At 57.3% G+C, this 19,252-nt stretch overlaps 1 protein-coding gene across 1 annotated transcript in view; it reads left to right on the forward strand.

Moving 5' to 3' along the window:
• Positions 1 to 17,736, forward strand: part of ACAN (aggrecan) — a 63,614-nt gene extending 45,878 nt beyond the window's left edge. Inside the window, exons 14-21 of the mRNA XM_046652777.1 lie at positions 1,556 to 1,782; positions 1,939 to 2,581; positions 10,456 to 10,617; positions 13,731 to 13,889; positions 14,345 to 14,427; positions 15,275 to 15,419; positions 16,246 to 16,428; positions 16,856 to 17,736. Coding sequence (XP_046508733.1) covers positions 1,556 to 1,782; positions 1,939 to 2,581; positions 10,456 to 10,617; positions 13,731 to 13,889; positions 14,345 to 14,427; positions 15,275 to 15,419; positions 16,246 to 16,428; positions 16,856 to 16,932 — 1,679 coding nt within the window. The 3' untranslated portion in view covers positions 16,933 to 17,736. The remainder of the gene's footprint in view (positions 1 to 1,555; positions 1,783 to 1,938; positions 2,582 to 10,455; positions 10,618 to 13,730; positions 13,890 to 14,344; positions 14,428 to 15,274; positions 15,420 to 16,245; positions 16,429 to 16,855) is intronic.
• Positions 17,737 to 19,252: the final 1,516 nt, after the last annotated feature.

Here is a 19,252-nt window from a genome sequence, read left to right on the forward strand (position 1 = left end):
GCCTCTGGAGTAGAGGACCTCGGTGGACTTCCTTCTGGAGGAGAGATTCATCTAGAGACCACTCCCTCCGGAGCAGAGGACCTTGGTGGACTTCCTTCTGGAGGAGAGATCCATCTCGAGCCCACTCCCTCTGGAGTAGAGGACCTTGGTGGACTTCCTTCTGGAGGAGAGGTCCATCTCGAGCCCACTGCCTCTGGCATAGAGGACCTTGGTGGACTTCCTTCTGGAGGAGAGATCCATCTCGAGCCCACTGCCTCTGGAGTAGAGGACCTTGGTGGACTTCCTTCTGGAGGAGAGGTCCATCTCGAGCCCACTGCCTCTGGAGTAGAGGACCTCAGTGGACTTCCTTCTGGAGGAGAGGTCCATCTCGAGCCCACTGCCTCTGGAGTAGAGGACCTCAGTGGACTTCCTTCTGGAAGGGAAGGTCTAGAGACCTCTGCTTCTGGAGCTGAGGACCTTAGTGGGTTGCCTTCTGGAAGAGAGGACTTGTTTGGGTCAGCTTCTGGAGCCTTGGACTTTGGCAGAATACCTTCTGGAAGTGGGCAAGCTCCTGAAGCAAGTGGCCTTCCCTCTGGATTTAGTGGTGAGTATTCTGGGGTGGACCTTGGAAGTGGCCCATCCTCTGGCCTGCCGGACTTTAGTGGACTTCCGTCTGGGTTCCCAACCGTCTCCCTAGTGGATACGACATTGGTGGAAGTCGTCACAGCCACCACTGCAGGTCAACTGGAAGGGAGGGGAACGATTGGCATCAGTGGTGCTGGAGAAACATCTGGACTGCCCTTAAGCGAGCTGGACATTAGTGGCGGAGCTAGTGGACTCCCTTCAGGAGCTGAACTCAGTGGCCAGGCATCTGGGTCTCCTGACATCAGTGGGGAAACATCTGGACTCTTTGGTGTCAGTGGACAGCCATCAGGGTTTCCTGACATCAGTGGGGGAACATCTGGGCTTTTTGAGGTCAGCGGGCAGCCATCAGGATTTTCTGGGGAAACATCTGGAGTGACTGAGTTTAGTGGACTGTCCTCTGGACAACCAGATGTCAGTGGAGAAGCTTCTGGAGTTCTTTTTGGCAGTGGTCAACCATTTGGCATAACCGACCTGAGTGGAGGAGCATCCGGGGTCCATGATCTCAGTGGGCAGCCATCGGGGTTGCCGGGGTTCAGTGGGACAACATCTGGAATCCATGACCTGGTTTCCAGTGCCATGAGTGGCAGTGGTGAACCTTCTGGCATTACGTTTGTGGACACCAGTTTGGTCGAAGTGACCCCGACTCCGTTTAAAGAAGAAGAAGGTTTGGGATCCGTGGAACTCAGCGGGCTCCCTTCAGGGGACGCAGACCTCTCGGGCACATCTGGGAGAGCAGATGTCAGTGGACAATCTTCTGGAGCACCTGATTCCAGTGGGCTTACATCCCAGCCTCCAGAACTCAGTGGCCTGCCAAGTGGCGTCGCTGAGGTCAGTGGAGAATCCTCTGGAGCTGAGACTGGGAGCAGCCTGCCCTCGGGAGCCTACGACGGCAGTGGACTTCCCTCTGGTCTCCCCACTGTCTCCCTTGTAGACAGAACTTTGGTGGAATCTGTAACCCAGGCTCCAACAGCCCAAGAAGCAGGAGAAGGGCCTTCGGGCATTTTGGAACTCAGTGGTGCCCATTCTGGAGCACCGGCCGTGTCTGGAGACCATTCGGGATTTTCGGACTTAAGCGGGCTGCCGTCAGGGCTGGTGGAGCCCAGTGGAGAGCCATCGAGTACTCCACATTTCAGTGGGGACTTCTCGGGCACCATTGATGTAAGTGGGGCATCCTCGGCGGCCACGAGCACCAGTGGGGAAGCCTCAGGACTTCCAGAAATTACTTTAATCACTTCTGAGTTCGTGGAGGGTGTTACTGAACCAACTGTTTCCCAGGAACTCGGCCAGAGACCCCCTGTGACATTCACCCCCCAGCTTGTTGAGTCCAGTGGAGAAGCCTCTGCGTCTGGAGAAGCCGGTGGAGCTACGCCCGGGTTCCCCGGGGCTGGAGTGGAAGCATCCTCAGTCCCAGAATCCGGCCATGAGACGTCTGCCTATCCTGAGGCCGGGGTGGTGGCGTCTGCTGCCCCCGAGGCCAGCGGAGGAGCTTCTGGGTCCCCTGATCTGAGTTCAGCCACCTCCGCCTCCCGTGAAGCTGACCTGGACGGAGGCTCAGGCCTGGGTGTGAGCAGCAGCACGTCCCCCTTTCACGAAGGCCCCAGGGAGGGCTCAGCCAGCCCGGAGGCCAGTGGAGTGTCAACCACCACCTACCACGTTGGCACAGAGGCATCAGGCTGGCCTTCAGCCGCCCCCGCGGCTTCCGGAGACAGGACTGACAGCAGCGGAGACCCGTCTGGCCACACCTCGGGCCCAGATGTGGTCCTGAGCACCAGCCTCCCAGAGTCTGAGTGGACCCCGCAGATGCAGCGCCCTGCAGAGGCGCTCCTAGAAATCGAGTCCTCAAGCCCCCTGTACTCAGGAGAAGAGACCCCAACAGCCGAAACAGCCGTCTCCCCGACAGAGGCTTCCATCCCAGCTTCTCCAGGAGGACCAGGTGTATCGGAGACAGCCGTCACAGGTATTCTTAGGATTCTGTTTCTTTAAAGGGGTTTGGGTAGTTCAGACTGTAGCATAGTGGGAGGCTGTGGAGATTGAAGGTTCTGAGCACAGCTCCACCACAGATTAGCTGTGCAGCCTCAGGCAAGTTTCTCAACCTCTCTGAGCCTCATCTGTAAAACGAGAATAGTACCAGGGAAGATTAAACAGGATATAAATATCCAGGAAACAAGCACTTAGCATCACACTTTGCACGCAGTACATACGTACAGATCATTGATGGTTATTGCCACAGTGGCGTTACATCATAAGGACGTTTATATGTGAATGCAGCTCTCCGTACTTGGCACAGAGAGAAGGATGACTGTGTAGATAGTGCTGGAAATTCTGCTCATGCCCCTTTCCCGTGGGGTGAGTGTGAGATGAGAGAATGGATCTACCGATGATGTTTATGCCCAAATAGTCACTTTGTGCAGGGTTAGAACCTGCGCGATTTCAGGAACTACGAAGTGTTATTTTAGCTGTGTCCTGACTTAGACCCAGCATCCCCACCCCGCCTGGCCCGTCACAGGTGGCCCCTCTGTACCGTAGTGATGGCCTCACCTCGACACCCAGCTCCCAGCCCAGAGGCTGGTGATTTCTCCTTTGCTCTCGCTTTGGGGTCCCTCACACCTCCCCATGGCTGAGACCGCCCCCCGTCAGAGAGCCCCCCAGGTGCCGGGCCAGGTGCCCGGGAGGAACTGAGTCCCCTCTCACATGCTCACCTGGAGCCAGCCTCATGGGCGTTGGGGGCCCCACCTCGAGGTCTCAGAGGCTGCGCTGTACCCCAGGCGGTGACATCCAGCCTCTCGCTGGGGAGTGGGGCCCCCCAGGGCCTGTGCCAGGAGCCCTGCGGTGCTGGGACCTGCCAGGAGACAGAGGGACATGTCATGTACCTGTGTCCCCCTGGCCGCACAGGCCAGCACTGCGATGTAGGAAAGACCTCACAGCCTGTGGGGGTGCAGGCAGGGGAGCAAGGGGGTTCCTTTATCCCCAGAAGGGGTTCTGGGGGGGCGGGGGAGGCGACCAGGCTCCCTGAGGCTCAGGCACCTAGGCCTGGGAGGGGGCAGTCAGTGACATGTTGGGGTGGGGGCCACAGAACAGACGTGGCCCGTCTTTCTAGAGCGTCTGTTCTCCGCGGCAGTTTAGGAGAGAAAAGTCAAGTGATTAAACTGGTAAGCAGTGAGTTTTTGTCAAGCCAATGACTGATGAGCAGAATGCAAAATGGGCTTAAATTTGGAAGATAAAATCTGAGACTTCAAAGAAATGGGAGAACTGGGGGTAGCTGGTCACACGCCCCGCAGAGTGATGGGAGGGAAGCTCTGTGAGGGGCTGGCTGCATCATGCAGAGTGATCCTCCCCAGGAAAGCCCCCACAGTCCCCACCAGGCTTGGGCTGGCTGGGGTTTGGGTCCCCTTCTTGCCTGAAGGAAGTGACACAAACAGTGCTGTCACCCCCAGCTCCCGGCTTCACGACTGCAGGTCAGCTGTGACCCTGCCCCTGGGCACCTGCCACCCTGGGGCCCCTGTTTGGCCTTTGCCGTGGGTCAGGCAGCCTGTGGGACGGGGAGGAGCCTGGGGATCCTCTGATTGGAGGTGACTCCCCCCGCCGAAACAAAATGATTAGAATCTGCCTGTCATTCCCTGAACACCTTGAGGCCTGTGGCTTCGTCTGGTCAACATCTCCACCATCGAGGGGGAAATGCCCCGTTACCTCTGAGCTCCTGTTCATGGGTTAGCTGTCTACACCGCTGCCCCAAGCCCTGACCCACGCTCTGTGCAAAGTCAGGAATCATAAAAGGCCTTCATAAAAGGGCTGCGTTCCTAGGACGCAGGCAGAGTCAGAGCCGCAATCCTGGGGGAACCAACCATCGTGTCCTCCAGTAGCCTTGACACGGTCCACAGAGAAGGATTGTGTGTTTCCACGTGTGAATATACGTGCAAATGAGCCCCTGCTGGTGTGTTATATGCTGCTGTGACATACATAGGCCGCACACTTAGCACTTGTGCAGGACACGTGGATGTCCGTATGCACGGGCACTAGGGTGCGGCTCTATCGCTCTTCCCGCAGTGGGGTCAGCCTCTGCCCCCGAGTGGGGGCCATGACTGAAATCACTCTGTGGGTCCGTGGCCAGAGAGGGTGGGCTCTCCTAGGAAGGTCCTGGCCTTACTGCCAAGGGGACAGTATTTCCACTGGGCCACAGTGACCCGCACCCCTCCCTCATCCCCCACCCCGACAGGAGGGCGGAGAGCTGCCCCTGTCCTGGGAAAGGCTGCCCCTGAAGAAAACCTGGGGAGACCCTGTGTGTGCTTTCCAGCAAGTGGGGCTCACGGTCCTCGGTCAGCAGTGGGCCTCGCTGTCCGTCCAGTGAGCAGCTCCCCTGGAGGACGCCGTGCCGGGTCTGCAGACACCCCCTCCCCGTCTGCGTGCGTGGGTGGAGAGCAGGTCGGCTCAGTCGGCCAGCTCAGCCCGGCTCAGTGAGGAGCAGACACAGTGTCCACCAGGGCTTGTGGGACCCGGGCAGACGCCGGGACCAGACCCCCTTGCCCTCTCTCAGTCTCTCTGATGCCCCCCTCCATTCTTACAATGCCTTCCCCAGCCTGAGGCTTGAAGCAAAAATGTGACACTATCAGAAGCCACAGCAAGCCTTGTGTCCCAGCTCTCCTGAAATTAGAAGTAGGTGACAGTGGACCTTAACTAATCTGCTGTAAGGACAGCCTTTCTCTAACCATGTATGTTTCCAAAGGACGTTCTTTCCCACGATTTCTTCCCACACAGCTCTGGGAGTAGCTTGATAATCATCCCCATCTGAACCTGCAGCACAGAGAGGCTAAGTAATTTTTCTAACTCCGCTGAGTGAGTCGAACCAAGAATTGAGGTCTTAATGCACTTGTTTCACACACCCGGCTAAATAAGAAAATCCCTCTTGAACATAATAACCGGTTGCTGGTCGCGAAGAGCTAGAGGCTGGACTTCAGGGGACCAGAGTGGAGACAGGCTGTAGAATTGGGGTGGGGCCCCTTGGGCACTCCCGGCCAGGCCCTCACTACCTTGTTTGTAAATAGGCTCAAAGCCGATCGTTCTTGGCTTTGAAAACTCTGGTGCCTGGGTCCCCTGCCCCGATTCTGATGGAAATGGTCCTGAGACCCTTGCACTGGGGCTTTTCAAACTCCCGGTGACTCCAGTGTGCAGCCAGAGATGAGCGACCTTGCTGTGAGGATCAAGGTCATCAGTGGGCAGCATCTGGCAGGGGGAGGCCTTAAGGAATGTTGGTTCCGCTCTCCCACCTCTTGCTCCTCTGGTTAGCCAAAGCTTTATCATCTCTAAAGAGCAAGTGGTGAGGGTCACCCACCTGGGGTCTCATTGCCCGTGACTCCGCCCCTGGGATCCCAGGGTCACTCCTGCTCCACTGAGCTCAGCGCAGCTCCCAAAGGACCACAGACGGTGTCTGGTCCCCACAGGTGCCCCGCCCGTCGTCTCTGACTAGAACCAGGAACCCCAGGTTGTTGAAAGACCATGGACGAGCGTGCTCCAGGGCCATAGGTAGCAAACGCTGGCATTATTGCTGTGGCAAGACTGAATACTCAGGGAAGACCCGCACCTGGTAAAGGAGGTCGGAGGCTGCATTTTGTCCTAAAAGAAAACACTTGACACTTCCTGTCATCTTGTTTAGGCAGCCCTTCGTAAACGTGTTCTTGATAAACTGTGCATCTGTCCTCTTGGCATCCAAATAAACATCTGTTTAATGAATTCTCAGATCTTCAGCAACTAAAAGCAGGGATGTTCTATTCGGATTGGCTTCAAAAGCCACCGCATCCTTCCCACTTCCACTGCTTATATTTCCTCTGGGGGTGAGATTTCTGACTCCGAGGTTTCCATCCTGGCTGCTCCTTAGGATCGCCTTGGATGCTTCTAAAAAGCCCCACGCCTGGGCCCCACCCCAGAGGCCCCGATTCAGTGGGTCTGGAGGTGGACTCCGGCATGCGTGTTTTTTTTTTCAAATCTTTAAATAAAAAAAGTTTCTTGAATTACCACCGTGGTTCTGATCGGCAGCCAAGGTTGAGAAATGCTGTTCTAATCAGATCTCACGTGCAGTTTTCCAGCCCTCGCAGTGCTGCGTGGCTTTCTCTAGACCCCTTGGGTAGAAGAGCGTGAACTTAAACTTTAAGCAGCCTCATTTCTGTTTTACTGCCATTTGTCACTTCATAGGTCCGGGGCTCTGATCTATGATCTGACACTGTCCCTTCCCCTACTGGGGACATGTTTGAATTTCAGTTAAACCTTATCCCTGGGGGGGAGGAGCGGGTGGGTAGGGGAATCTTTCAAAGCAAGTGAAAATAGAGGCTTATAAGTGAAAATACAAGTCACACTTCTTGTCTTCTTGACTTGACTTAACCAACAAGTCCATGGGCAGATTTTAACTAATCGAATTTAAGAAGCAGGGCATTCAAGTTACATTCAAGATCAAACTTTAAAAATACAAAAGACTTGATAGTATAGATAGCTATAGTACGCTTTTTAACTGAATGATTTTTACTTTAAAGGCAAATTGGAACTGATAAATGTGCTCTTATAATCCGTCTATCAATTGTGATAGAGTAAATCTGTATTTACTCAAGTCTGTCCCATCCTGATTGATCCCAGTTCTTTACAGAGTACAGAGCATCCACTGAGGTAAGAAACTTGTCTCTGTGCTTCTTGAGCGGATTTTCCCCCATCCTTATCCAGGAAAGTTTGTCCAGGGTCGCCACATACAGCTGCACGGGTTGTGCACTGAACAACTGGAGGGGTACCATTCATGTCATAATCTTTATGAGTGGCAGTCCCTTTAGTTGGGTATTGCTTGAGTAAAAGCACCTGCTGCCACTCTTCAGTCAACTTTTTCTATAAGTCAAATAAACTCTCTCATTTGGAGGTCCTGGCAAAAGCTGGACAAGACCTATTCAGGGTGGAGGGCTGAGATGCCCAATTCAGATGCCAAAGTGCTTATTTGCAAATGGTTTCATTCCTCTTGCCTTTACCAGGGGCTCTCAGTTCTTTTCCCCACTAAGTTCGAGCTATTGCTAGGGTGCCTGGCTCAGGAACGAACCACCCCTTCTGGTTACAGCAGTGGGAAGAGGACTCTGAGGTCCTGACATGCCCCAGAGTCCCTGCTCGGCGATGACAGCTGAGCCCTGTGCTGGTGCAGCAGAAATGCTTACGAGATGCTGAGGTCCAGGACCCGGCTCTCTCTCCCTCCACATGGGACGAGGCGCAGCCTCCAGCCTCCAGCCTCACTGTCCAGTTCTCTCCTCCATCTCTTGCCGTCTGTCCCCCCACTTACCAGCGTGGACAGGTCACATCACTTGTTTCCTTCCCTGTGAAATGACACAAAGACGTCTGTGCCGTCGGGCTGCTGGGAGGACCGTGTGGGTGTGGGATGCAGTGTCTGGCTCAGAGAAGGTCCTTCAGAGGTGCCGGTTCCCTCTCTCTCCTCTCTTCCTTCACGCCGTCTGCCCACGGCCTGAAGCCCTTCCCATCCTCATGGCTGGGCTCCCCGCTCTGTGCTCACAGCAGGGCCCTGCCCAGCTCCTCTCATGAAGACAAGTGACATCCTAACCGCCCTTCACAGAAAGAGGTGACAATCGCAGAGCCCAAGCAGCTCCTTCAGCCGGGGAGGAGGTGGCACCGCCAGCCTCGTGCTGTGAGAAAGCCCCACACAGGCCGCCAGCCTCTTCCCACAGCTGGAGGCCTCTCTGTCACCCCGGGCCCCTGGGCACTGGTTTTGGGGGTCTCGGCCCTTCCTTCCCTCCGAGCCTGCCCGTGAATCCAGGGCCCTGCACAAAACGGCTTCTGGGCCCAGGAACGGTTCCTCGAGCTTCTCAGACTTTGTGCCTTGGCCAAACGCCGGAGGAAAAGTACACTGTCCCCTGGACCTCAGGCCACCAGGGGTGGGCGATGTGACATAGGCCTCTGGGCAACTGGAAGGCCCCTGGCCGGCCTCCCGTGGGCCCCCCTCCCCAGCCCTCTCCCCCGTGGGCTGGCCTGAGGCTGCAGGGGGGATGTCGGGTGGTCCCCCCAGGCCACTCCTGTCCCTTGCTCTCTACAACTGCTTTAGCGCCTCCATTTGCTTAATTCCTCCCTGCCCAGTGCTTCCCACCTCCCATAATGATGCTAATTGGACAAACGAGGACAGCAGCTGTCCTGAAGCAGGAGAGCCATCCCCTGCTTCTGCCTGGCCCACCGGCCTGACCTTTTGCTGCTCCTGCTGCTGCTGGGAATCCTGGTGCATGCTGGGATTTCGGTCAGTTCCTCCATGCATTTTGGTTTTGCTTGGAACAGTTCCAACCCCGGAACTGTCGGTTTCTCGTCCATGGTGTGCACGCCCCGAGATGAAGTTAAGAACTTGGTGGGAAGAGAGAGTACCTGGGGACTTGAGAGTTTCAGGCCACCTGTGGCACCAACCCAACTCTGGTCTAGAAGATGTCTGCTAAGCACTAGGGAAAGAATCCTGAAGAAAGTGCTCTTGCCTTCTTGTCAGAAGATTGACTTTAAGGTCTAGTCTGCTCTTACGAGAGGCAAGAACGAAGTCCAGGAACTTCTAGGAAGCCGCCCACATGGAGACCAGCTTAGACGCATCAGGTCCTGAAGGTTGTAGGAACACAGCTGCCCAGACCAAGGCTTAGCCACCTATCATGACGCCCCATGAGCCGGTGGGACCTACTCATGGCAGAATTGTATTGACCTCCCGGGAAGAGGAGCTGCACAGTGCCTGCGTCATGATCCCAGGGGAAGCCACCCAGAAAAAGCGAGCAGGAGCCTTTGGAGAACAAAGACGAAGAGAGTAGAAGAGAGCCTCTAGGTCTCTGGCTTCTCAGAAAGATGCGAAAAGGCCAGATTAGGAGATTCAGTTCTCATCTTGGCTGTTGGATGAAAATATGAGGCAAAGGCCAATGACCTATCAATTCAAGTCCCGTGAAGAAGTTGGATCAGAAAGAACATGTTGGCCCCCAAGAACAGAAGAGGAGAAGAATCTGCCTGGGTAGAAGAGGCTGGTAGGGAGCTGCTTGTGTCCCAGGCTGGTGCTGGTGGGTGGCCATGTCCTGAGTGCCTCGCCGGCTTCAAACACTGGTCTCCCACTGGCCAGGATGGAGCCCTCTAGAAATCACGACTGGCTGGAGATGTCCACGTTCTGGGGCCGTAAGCTGAAAGGAGATTATATGGGGAAATGTTGGGCTGAGTATTTGTCCCTCCTCCCCAAGAGAATGAAGTTGGCTTTATCTTTATGAGATACTCTGGAATCTTGTTTGCTGAAGACAGAGAAGGTGTCTGCAACCCAAAAAATGTCATGAGTCTCAAGCCAATATCCCCTGCTGCCGTTTTCTCCTGGTCCTGTGCTCTGCAGACCACTTCTAGCTTCTTGGTTCTAGTACGGCACGGCCTTGCCCTCTTTCCTTGCTTCATAGCTACAGAGGAAGCTAGGAAAAGAAAGAGCTCTCACCAAGCTTCAAGAACTTGCCCTCCTTGTCCTTGCTCACCACCAGGTTCAGAGCCAGTTCAGACCCCAAGGCCTCTTGAAATAGTCACAAGAGAAGGCATCTTACAGGGACTCCATGCTCACTCTCACCACAGGCTTTTGCCTTCAAAATCACCAGATCTCTTCTCCCACTGGGAAGCCTGCCTCCACGGCTCCAAGTTTGCCAATCAAGGATCACACACATCCAAGAAAACCCTTGTTGGATCTTTGGCTCAGCGCTCCAAGATGGCGGCAGCAGCAGCAGCAGCAGCAACAGTCCTTAGGAAATCCAGCCTCTCCTCCCAGGGCCCTGGAGAGCAGCAGGGCTGGCCACCCATAAAGAAGCCGCCGGGCTTGCGAAGCTGGAGTGGCCGACAGGAGTCCTAACGGTGGCCCTTGGTTTCTTGCAGACATTGATGAGTGCCTCTCAAGCCCTTGTCTGAATGGAGCCACCTGCGTGGACGCCATCGACTCTTTCACATGCTTATGCCTTCCCAGCTACCAAGGGGACCTGTGTGAGATCGGTACGGCCGTCTCGGCTTCAGCTAATGTTACTAACAGCTGCTTTCCTCCTCCTCCCTCACCCTTCCTTCCTAACCACTGGTGCTAGGCCCTGGGGGCCCCCAGGCCCGTCCAGACAGTCACCACTGAGAAGTCTGCCCCACTCCCTTCCACTCCTTCTCTCGCTGTTCCCCGCGAAAACCCTCCTCTAGGGCACTGGCTGATCTGACCGCAGGGGAGCCATGCAGGCAGGGCCGGCCAGCACTTAGGAAGGTGGGGCTCTGGGAGACCTTTAAAACGCTAACCTCCTCCAGGGCTTCGAGACCTGCAGATGCCACCACTGAGGTGGGGACAGGCATCAGACTAAGAGGACAGAGCTGACGCCATGCATTTGTCTTAAAGGCAGCGATGGGTGGGAGTCACTGGTTCTCGCTCCGGATGACAGCCACGGACCTTCCCAGCATGGTCATGGTCTGCCTGCTGTGTTGTCCATGGGACCTTTGTGGCCCTTCCATGGCCTTGAGAGCCACCGTGCCACACTGGCCAAGCTGCCTTCCTCTTCCTCTCTGGCAAGAGCTGTGGCTGGTCTGCCTGAGAACTCCCATGTCACCAGCATGCTCAGGTCATGCATGAGCAGGGACTGCTGCATGTCACCACCATGACAACTGCCATGTCAATGCCATTCCGGCCCACACTTCCTTTCTTCCTCCCCTGTGCAAGGTCAAAGCCTGGCCAGAGAGAACAGAGCCTCATTGCAAGGGAGAGGGTCTGAGTGTCCCCTCTTGGGCCTTGCCAACCCCTCTGCTTCTGCCCCTCGGCCAGGCTCTGCGAAGGGGAGTTGTGTGCCGGGAACCTCCCAGGGCCAGACAGAGCCCCCAGCTCTCACTTTTGAGGCTTCCCCATGGCCCCCCATCCTCCTGGATCTCAGGGCCATCCCACCTCAGAAAGGGGAGGGTGGGGCTTGCAGTTGCTAATAGTAACGGCCCACACAGAACTGGAAGGGTGCAGGGGCTCAAAACTGTTTTCAATGAACTCTCAAGTTGGACATCCCAGAAACTTCCAGAAAGCAGCTGAAACCCCTGGGAAGGCTCCCTTTGGTCCTAAGCAATGTAGTGAGGTAGTTCCGGATTGCATGTTCCTTGAAGGCACTGCCAAGGTTGCAGACTGGTGGAGGAACTTAAGGCTTCTGGAAAAAAGGCCTGGGCCCGCCTCCTCCGTTGCAGCCTCTCACCCTCCACCTTCATCCCAAGAACCCAAAAAATCAGTGCCTGGGGTCTTGGCTGGAGTGGGAGTGGAGAGCTACGAGGATTTTCTCCCCAGGATGCCAAAATATTTGCCACAGGGGAGAAGGGTCTGGAACGTCCGCACAGACGACAGATCTTGGGCGTCAGACTGGGAAGGAGGTGCTCTGGTGGAGGGGAGGCAGGGATACACTCTGATGGAGCACAGAGATGGTACTGGAGCAGCCCAGCTGGCCCCCAGCCGGGGTGCCCGGCTATGCGCCAGGCTGCATCTCTTCTCCCGTTCCAGTCCTGAGCCCTCACCGCCCTCGGCTCCTTCATGCTGTGTGTGGCTCTGGCCCCGCTGCTTCCTCCAGCCTTCCTGCCGTTGGGTCGCTGTTCCCCCAGCGCCTCCATCCTGCATGGCCCTGGCGCCTCCCGGAGCACCTGCGCCCTCCAGCCTTACCTGCCCAGCTCAGCCCGCAGGCACTGAGGCGGCCCAAGAACTGGCCCCACCCATCAGCCCTGGGATGATGTCTCCGGCCTCGCCAGGTGCTGAGTTGCCTCTGAGGCCTCTCCGCCTTCCTTCCAGACCTTTGTCTCGCCCCCTGGGGGAGGCATTGGCAGCAGGGGGCCAGCGGCATCTTCTTAGCCCTCCTGCCTCTGTGCCTCTTTCTTCTCGGGCTGCTGGCCCCCAGCCCTCCTCTCTCCCTGCTCTTCCAAGCCTCTCTCTTCCAAGCCTGCCAAGCATGCACCCCTCCAGCCTAAGCCTCCTTCCCCTCGGGTACTGGTCCTTCCTTCCTGGGACAGCCAGCCTGTCAGTGGCACCCAATCAGGAGGCTGCCATACAGCCTGAGGGGTTCACGGCCCCACACTCAGCCCCAGGGCTCTAGGGGCAGCCCTTCACCTGGGAGGCCCCAGTGGAAGAAGGAAGAGAGGGTCTTGGAATTTGCTCCGTCCACTGCTGGGCTGGCAGATTTTAACCACCGGCTCTCAGAGAGGAGGGAGGAGCCCAGAGCTGTAGCATCTGCCAATTTCTGAGATATAATAATCCCACCAGGGCCACCTTAAGGCTACCAATGTGGTGTCACTGAAGGCGGAGCTGGGAAGACACACCCTGAATGGCTTCCCAAGCCTGAAGGAGCCAGCCCCAGCAGGCCCCTGCCTCTGTGGGTCCCTCTGGGCTGTTCCAGGAACTCCAAAAGAGGCCCTCCTCTTGAACCCTCCTGAACTCGGGACCCATTACCTATATAGGTTTGAGAGGAGAGAAGCTCCTCCCCTCTTCTCATCAGCCACCAGGAAATCCAATAAAACGTCAGGGCCCCTGGGTCGTGGACCCCGGGTTGGCTGCCTCGCCCTTCAAGAGGCAAGAATCGCGTGCCCTGCTGGAGCCAGCTCTGATCCACAGACTTAGCACTCTGAGTCCTCTTTGGACCCAAAGCTGACTTATTCTGTTCCCCTGTCGCCACCCAAGCTTCCGTTCCACGCCCCCCGCACCGCCCGCTGCTGCTGCCTTCACGTGCTTCCCCGCAGCTCCCTGTCTCTGGAGCCCCTCGGAGCCTCTGAACCTGCCTTACACCTCAACACCTCCCGCCTTCCCATCTCTTTACCTGGCCTGATGAACTCGGCCAGCCCTGCAGAGCAGGCAGCAACACGAGAAAAGCTTTGGGGGAGCCAACATCATAAAGAGAAAGGGTCCTGGCATTTTCCAGAGGGCGGGAACATGCCCAGAGGCTCCAGGGGGCCAGGGCCAGGCCCTCCTGGCCTCCAACTTGGGCCTCCATCCAACTGGGCCTCTTGAGGGCATGACATTGAAGACAGGGTGAATACAGGACTTCGTGCCATAAGACTGGCGGCAACCGCCATCCCCAGTCGGCCTCGGGCCCCTCCCTTCAAGCCCCTGACCTGTGTTGCAGACCAGGAGCTGTGTGAGAAGGGCTGGACCAAGTTCCAGGGCCACTGTTACCGCTACTTTCCCGACCGCGAGACCTGGGTGGACGCCGAGAGCAGGTGTCGGGAGCAGCAGTCACACCTGAGCAGCATCGTCACTCCCGAGGAACAGGAGTTTGTCAACAGTGAGTGTGGCGGGGCCTCTGGCACCTGGGAGGAGAGTGGTCATGTGGGCGAAGGGCCTCACTTGCCAGAAGTCAGCAGACTTGGGCCCAGGCGGGCTGCACGGGTCGGGGACAGCGAAGGGTGTTTCTGTAGCCTAAGGGCCCCGAGAGACGAGGACAGAGGTCTTTGGGGCCAACGGCTCTGGCTGCACCCAGGACAGCCAACTGTCTGTCAGAGTCAGCCCCAGACTAGCCTTGTGGCTGTCACCAGTCTGTGCCAGCTCGGGGAGGTGGTCCAAAGTGGTTGAACACGCCTATGCTGAGACTCTTGTCAGGACCTCAGAGGCAGGTGCCATGCTCCCAGGAGCCCAACCTGCTCCTGCCGCCCCTCCATCCCCTCTGCCTCTGTGAGCTCAACTTTCTCAGACACCCTCAGGGTGTCCAGCACCATGCCCAAACCCACATCTTCTCTCCAGACAATGCCCAAGACTACCAGTGGATCGGCCTGAATGACAGGACCATCGAAGGGGACTTCCGCTGGTCAGATGGACACTCCTTGGTGAGTTCTGCAGGGGCACCGGGGAGAGTTGGCAGCCCAGAGGAGGGAGATGAGGACCCCCAGAGGGAGACACATTCAGACGGCATGCAAATGCTCCCTGAGCAGCTGCTGGACCGGGAGCTCTGAGGGCAGGGACCATGTCTCGTCCATCTCTGCCTTTGGAGACCAGCCCAGGCTGGATGAGCTGAGTGAATAATTGCATGCAGGAAGCGGGGTGAGGAAGGCAATGAATGAATGCAGGCCAACCACCATGGGGGATCCATGGAAGCTCTCAAGGGGTTCCTTGCCCACAGACAACTCCAGTCACCTCAAGGAGACAGACAGACAGAAAGCAACACAGATTTCAGATGAACAGGATACTTAGTAGATGCTGCAGGTCAGCAAAGGCAGGCTCCCTGGAAGAGCTGACTGCCAACAGGGCCGTGGGGGAGGGGAGCAGTTACATTAGAGGAAAAGGGACTCTGCTTGTCCCGGGGCCAGGCTGGAGGGAGAAGCGGGGGAGGCACAGTCTGGACTTGGAGCATGCCACCCAGTCCCACCCCAGCAAGGCAGCCTGCGCGAGCAGCCCCTGTGGCCCATATGGAAGAGGAGCGTGGTGGCCGCTCCTTAACAGGGGCGGTGAAGCCTGGGGTCCTGAGTTTCTGAGAAAGGACACAGCCGGGCGGTGAGGCCAGTTCTTTGGAGAGCCCATGGGACAGCCCTGCCCAGGCTCCCAGCAGTCTTTGCGCCACTGCCAGAAGGGAAAGGAGCCCGCGGAAGGGCTTGATGGCTGGGGGAGAAGGCGGGGGTCAGGCCAGGCTGTGCCACCCCTGCCCTCTGCTCACCTCTCCCCCACGCCCACTCACAGCAATTTGAGAACTGGCGCCCCAACCAGCCCGACAACTTCTTCACGGCCGGCGAGGACTGCGTGGTGATGATCTGGCACGAGAAGGGCGAGTGGAACGACGTGCCCTGCAATTACCAGCTGCCCTTCACGTGTAAAAAGGGCACGGGTGAGTGGCGGCCTGGGAGGGCCCACGTGAACAGAATCAAGACTTCAGCTCCCGCTTTGTGACCTGGGCCAGTCCCTTGTCTCTTGGCTGCTGATGTCACTTCACCTGCACCACAAGCAGATTGGAGCTGACGTGGGGCCCTCTCCTCACGCCAGCATCCCAGGGCCGATGGCAGGTGCAAGTCCACTCCTGGGGACCGTGGACAGGGACAGGCAGAGGGTGAAGGCCACAGGCTGGAGCACAGACCCCTGCTCCACACGTGCACACAGTCCCGTGGAGATCGGCACAGGAGCTCACCCGCGATGGCACATGCGTTGGGAGCCTCCCTCTCTTTGGGTCCCCAAGCCCGTCACTCACAGCCAGAGTTGTCAGGCCTTGATCCTGGTGTTAAGTCTGTGACGTGGAGGTGCTAGTGGCACACGCCCACCTGGTCCTGCCCCTGGCCTCACCCCATGCTGTTAGGTCTCACTCTCCCTGCACTGATGTTTTCATAAAGAAGGCAGGTCTGCCGGGCTCTCGCCCCCTTTCCCCACCTTTCTCCCTCTGGTTGTCTTCTCCTCGTCCCCTTAGGCCCTTCCTTTGATTCCCTTCCTTCTGCTCTGAGTCATCGAGGAACCCAGGGCCACAAACAGTGGTTTCCAGATTCTTAGCCTGGCATGAAAATGCCGCTTTGCCAGCAGCCAGGGCTCACGGCTGGGTGTCCGGGCTCGATGTCCCTTCCCTGGGCTCTGGGCTGTCTCATGGCAGCCAGAGGAGCCACACCGGCTCCTCACCGGCCTGGCGCATCACAGGAGCCCTTTCTGAAGACTGTCTGTCTGTCCCTCAGTGGCCTGCGGAGACCCCCCTGTGGTGGAGCACGCCAGGACCTTTGGGCGGAAGAAGGCGCGGTACGAGATCAACTCCCTGGTGCGGTACCAGTGCACCGAGGGCTTTGTCCAGCGCCACGTGCCCACCATCCGCTGCCAGCCCAGCGGACAGTGGGAGGAGCCCCGGATCACCTGCACAGACCGTGAGCACCACCCCACCCACCCCTCGCTGAGCACAGCGTCCCATCCCGCCAGCACCTCCTCCTCCCTGCGTCCGGGGCCCGGCGGTGGCTGGCCCTCTCCTGGGGATCCTGGACACCAGCCGTCTGCACCAGCCATGAGGGCAGCGAGGCCAGGGGGCTGCTTGTCACGGGGCACTGCCCTCAGCCCCCAGGGGGGCTTACTAAGAAAGCAGGGGGCCCGCTGTCCTTTGCAACACCAGCCCCTTAGCCCAAGTTGTTGCCAAGAAAAATTAAAACTGGGAAGCGGGTAAACCCCCCAGGCTGCCCTCTGGAGCCCCTGGTTTCTGCGGAGAGGGGAGCAGGCAGAGGAGGGGCACGATGAGGAGGGCTCAGCCCTGCTTTCTTCCCGGGGGCTCACTAGGATTTTTCCATCTCCCCTTCACCTCAGCCGCCAGCTACAAGCGCAGACTACAGAAGCGGAGCTCCCGGGCCCCACGGAGGAGCCGCCCCAGCACGGCCCACTGAAAGGGGCTTCCCGGACGCGCCCAGGATGCTGAGCCCAGGAGCCTTGCCAGGCTGACATCCCACACGGATGGTGTCCTCTTCTTGTCGCTTTCTGTCCTCTAAGGAATTCCATTAAAGAAGGAAAAACATAAATCCCACCTTGTGTATGCACCCACCCCCCCACCCCCAGATCACCGACACTTCGTCTGATTTTCTCCCTCAAATGCCGAAGCACAGCAAATGTATCGTAACCCGTGGACTGAGTTTAGAGACTTTTCTTCAATCTCCCGATGTGCCTTTCCAAGGACCAGTGCAGGGACAGGGGGAGAAGGGGAGGGGTTAAGTTAAATAAAGAAGATTATTTTTTGTTTCCTGACTTTATCCAAGAGCAGTGGAATCGTTGGTTCTTTCTTCTCCAGGGAGAGCTAGGGAGGAGGGAGGAAGGGGCAGAAGGAGCTGGAAGGGCAGAAGCCCCAGGGCATGAAGAACTCGGGAGCCGCAGCTGAATGTATCCGATGAGAAGGGGCCGGGCCGGAGCAGGAGAAGCCACACCATCCCTGTCGGGGAGAAGCCGGGGGGAGAGCGGGTGGGTTCCGGCCGAGGGTGAGTGGGCAGGAGCGAGCCATCCAGGGGTCTTCTGCTGCATGGGGATCTGCTTCCCTCCAAGGGTCCCTCTTCCAGCGTCCTCTCCCCCAGGGCTGTCTGCCACCCTAGCAGGTGTGGCTCTCGGCAGGGCTGGGTGGGGGCACTTCCTTCCCAGCGGGAGCGCCCCCTCACCCTCTCCCCTCCCCCCCACCCCACCCCCGGGACCGTGCGGGCACCAGGGTTCCGAGCACCTATTTATATTTTTTGAAAACTGAAGATTATGATAATTATAATAATAAAGACATTGGAAGAGATCTGTTTCTTTTCTTTTCCCTTCTTTTTTTGATTGAAAGAGAAGGCAGCCACCGTCCAGAGGCTACTGAAGTGGCTTTTAGAAATGGGGGCAGTGGGGACATGTTTTGATCAAATGGCCGCAAATTGGTGTGAATCTGGGCCTGTTCAGAAAGCCTGGGGACAGTCACACGCGTTGTGCTTTATTTTTACGGGGGTGCTGATGCGTTTGATGGATTCTCTGCTCCGTGCGTGCGTGTGCGTGTGTGTGTCAGTCAATGGGTGCTGCGTGTGGATTTGTGGGCGGCACACTGTCGAAGGACAGCTCCAGGGAGACACGTGGCCACCTTGCAGAGTTTGTTCTTTGATATCACGCTGTTGCTCACACAGAAGGAGTCGGTTGGTAGTGTGAGCCCAAGAACAGAGGCAATATCAGGATTTAGGAGAACAAAAAAAAATCGCAGCCCGCCTGGAAACAGTGACTCTTGCTTACACATTTTGGGGTAAGTTGGTTGGCTGGCCACTGGCAAAAATGTCTGGGCATCCTGCTTTTAAGTAGGCTCTAGGACATCACTGAAGATGGTTTCGATTGTTTATGGATTCCCCCACAACCTGGAGTCAGGCCGGAAGTGCGTGCCTGGTGGCCTCCCTCCACCGGCCTCTCTGGAGGAGGCAGGTTGGCACCACCCCCTCATCAGAGTTGCTCAGTGGGCGTTGAGTCTGTGTGTGTGAACACGTCTGTGTGTTGGTTAGCGTGTGCCAGTGTGAGTTCAGTGTGTATGTGTGTGGTTGAGTATCTCTCCGTGAATCCGTACGTGTGCCCAGGTTGTTGGCAGCTCTGGAAAGAATGAGTGGACCAGAGTGGAGGGTGCGGCGATGGTCACATAGCAGGGCTCAACGATCACACAATTTGTCAATTAATGGACGGAGTAGTTGGGAACACAACTATGTCAGTAGTTTTCCAACTTGAGCCTACACCAGAAATCAAGAGGGCTTGTGATAACACAGAGCACTGGCCCCAATCCGGGGTTTCTGACTCAGCAGGTCTGGGGTGGGGCCCAGGAATTTGCATTTCTAACAAGTTCCCAGTGATGCTGATGCTGCTGGCCACACTTTGAGAAGCACTGGGCTACATGAAGAACTGACTGACTAACTGACAGTGAGTGGCAGAGGTGTGCCAGTGCAGAGGCAACTGGTCCATTTCCTGAGGCTGGGGTGGGGGTTGGGGGGCAGAGGGTGAGGCACAGAGAGGGCTGGTCCCTGAGATCCCTGGCCTCCGAGATTTTCTGAGGGGCACAGCCTCCTCCAGCTCCTGAGAGGCACCTCCCACTCCTGTGCTGGGCCCTGCAGACACAGAGCCCAGGAGCGGGGATGGTGGGGAAGCAAGCTGGAGCCACAGCCGCTAGGCTAGCACTCGAGGCAGGGTATGCCACGGAGCAGGCAAGGCCAGAACCAAGTCAGCCTG

This window comes from Equus quagga, chromosome 2, assembly GCF_021613505.1.
Source record: "Equus quagga isolate Etosha38 chromosome 2, UCLA_HA_Equagga_1.0, whole genome shotgun sequence".
NCBI classification, from domain to species: domain Eukaryota; kingdom Metazoa; phylum Chordata; class Mammalia; order Perissodactyla; family Equidae; genus Equus; species Equus quagga.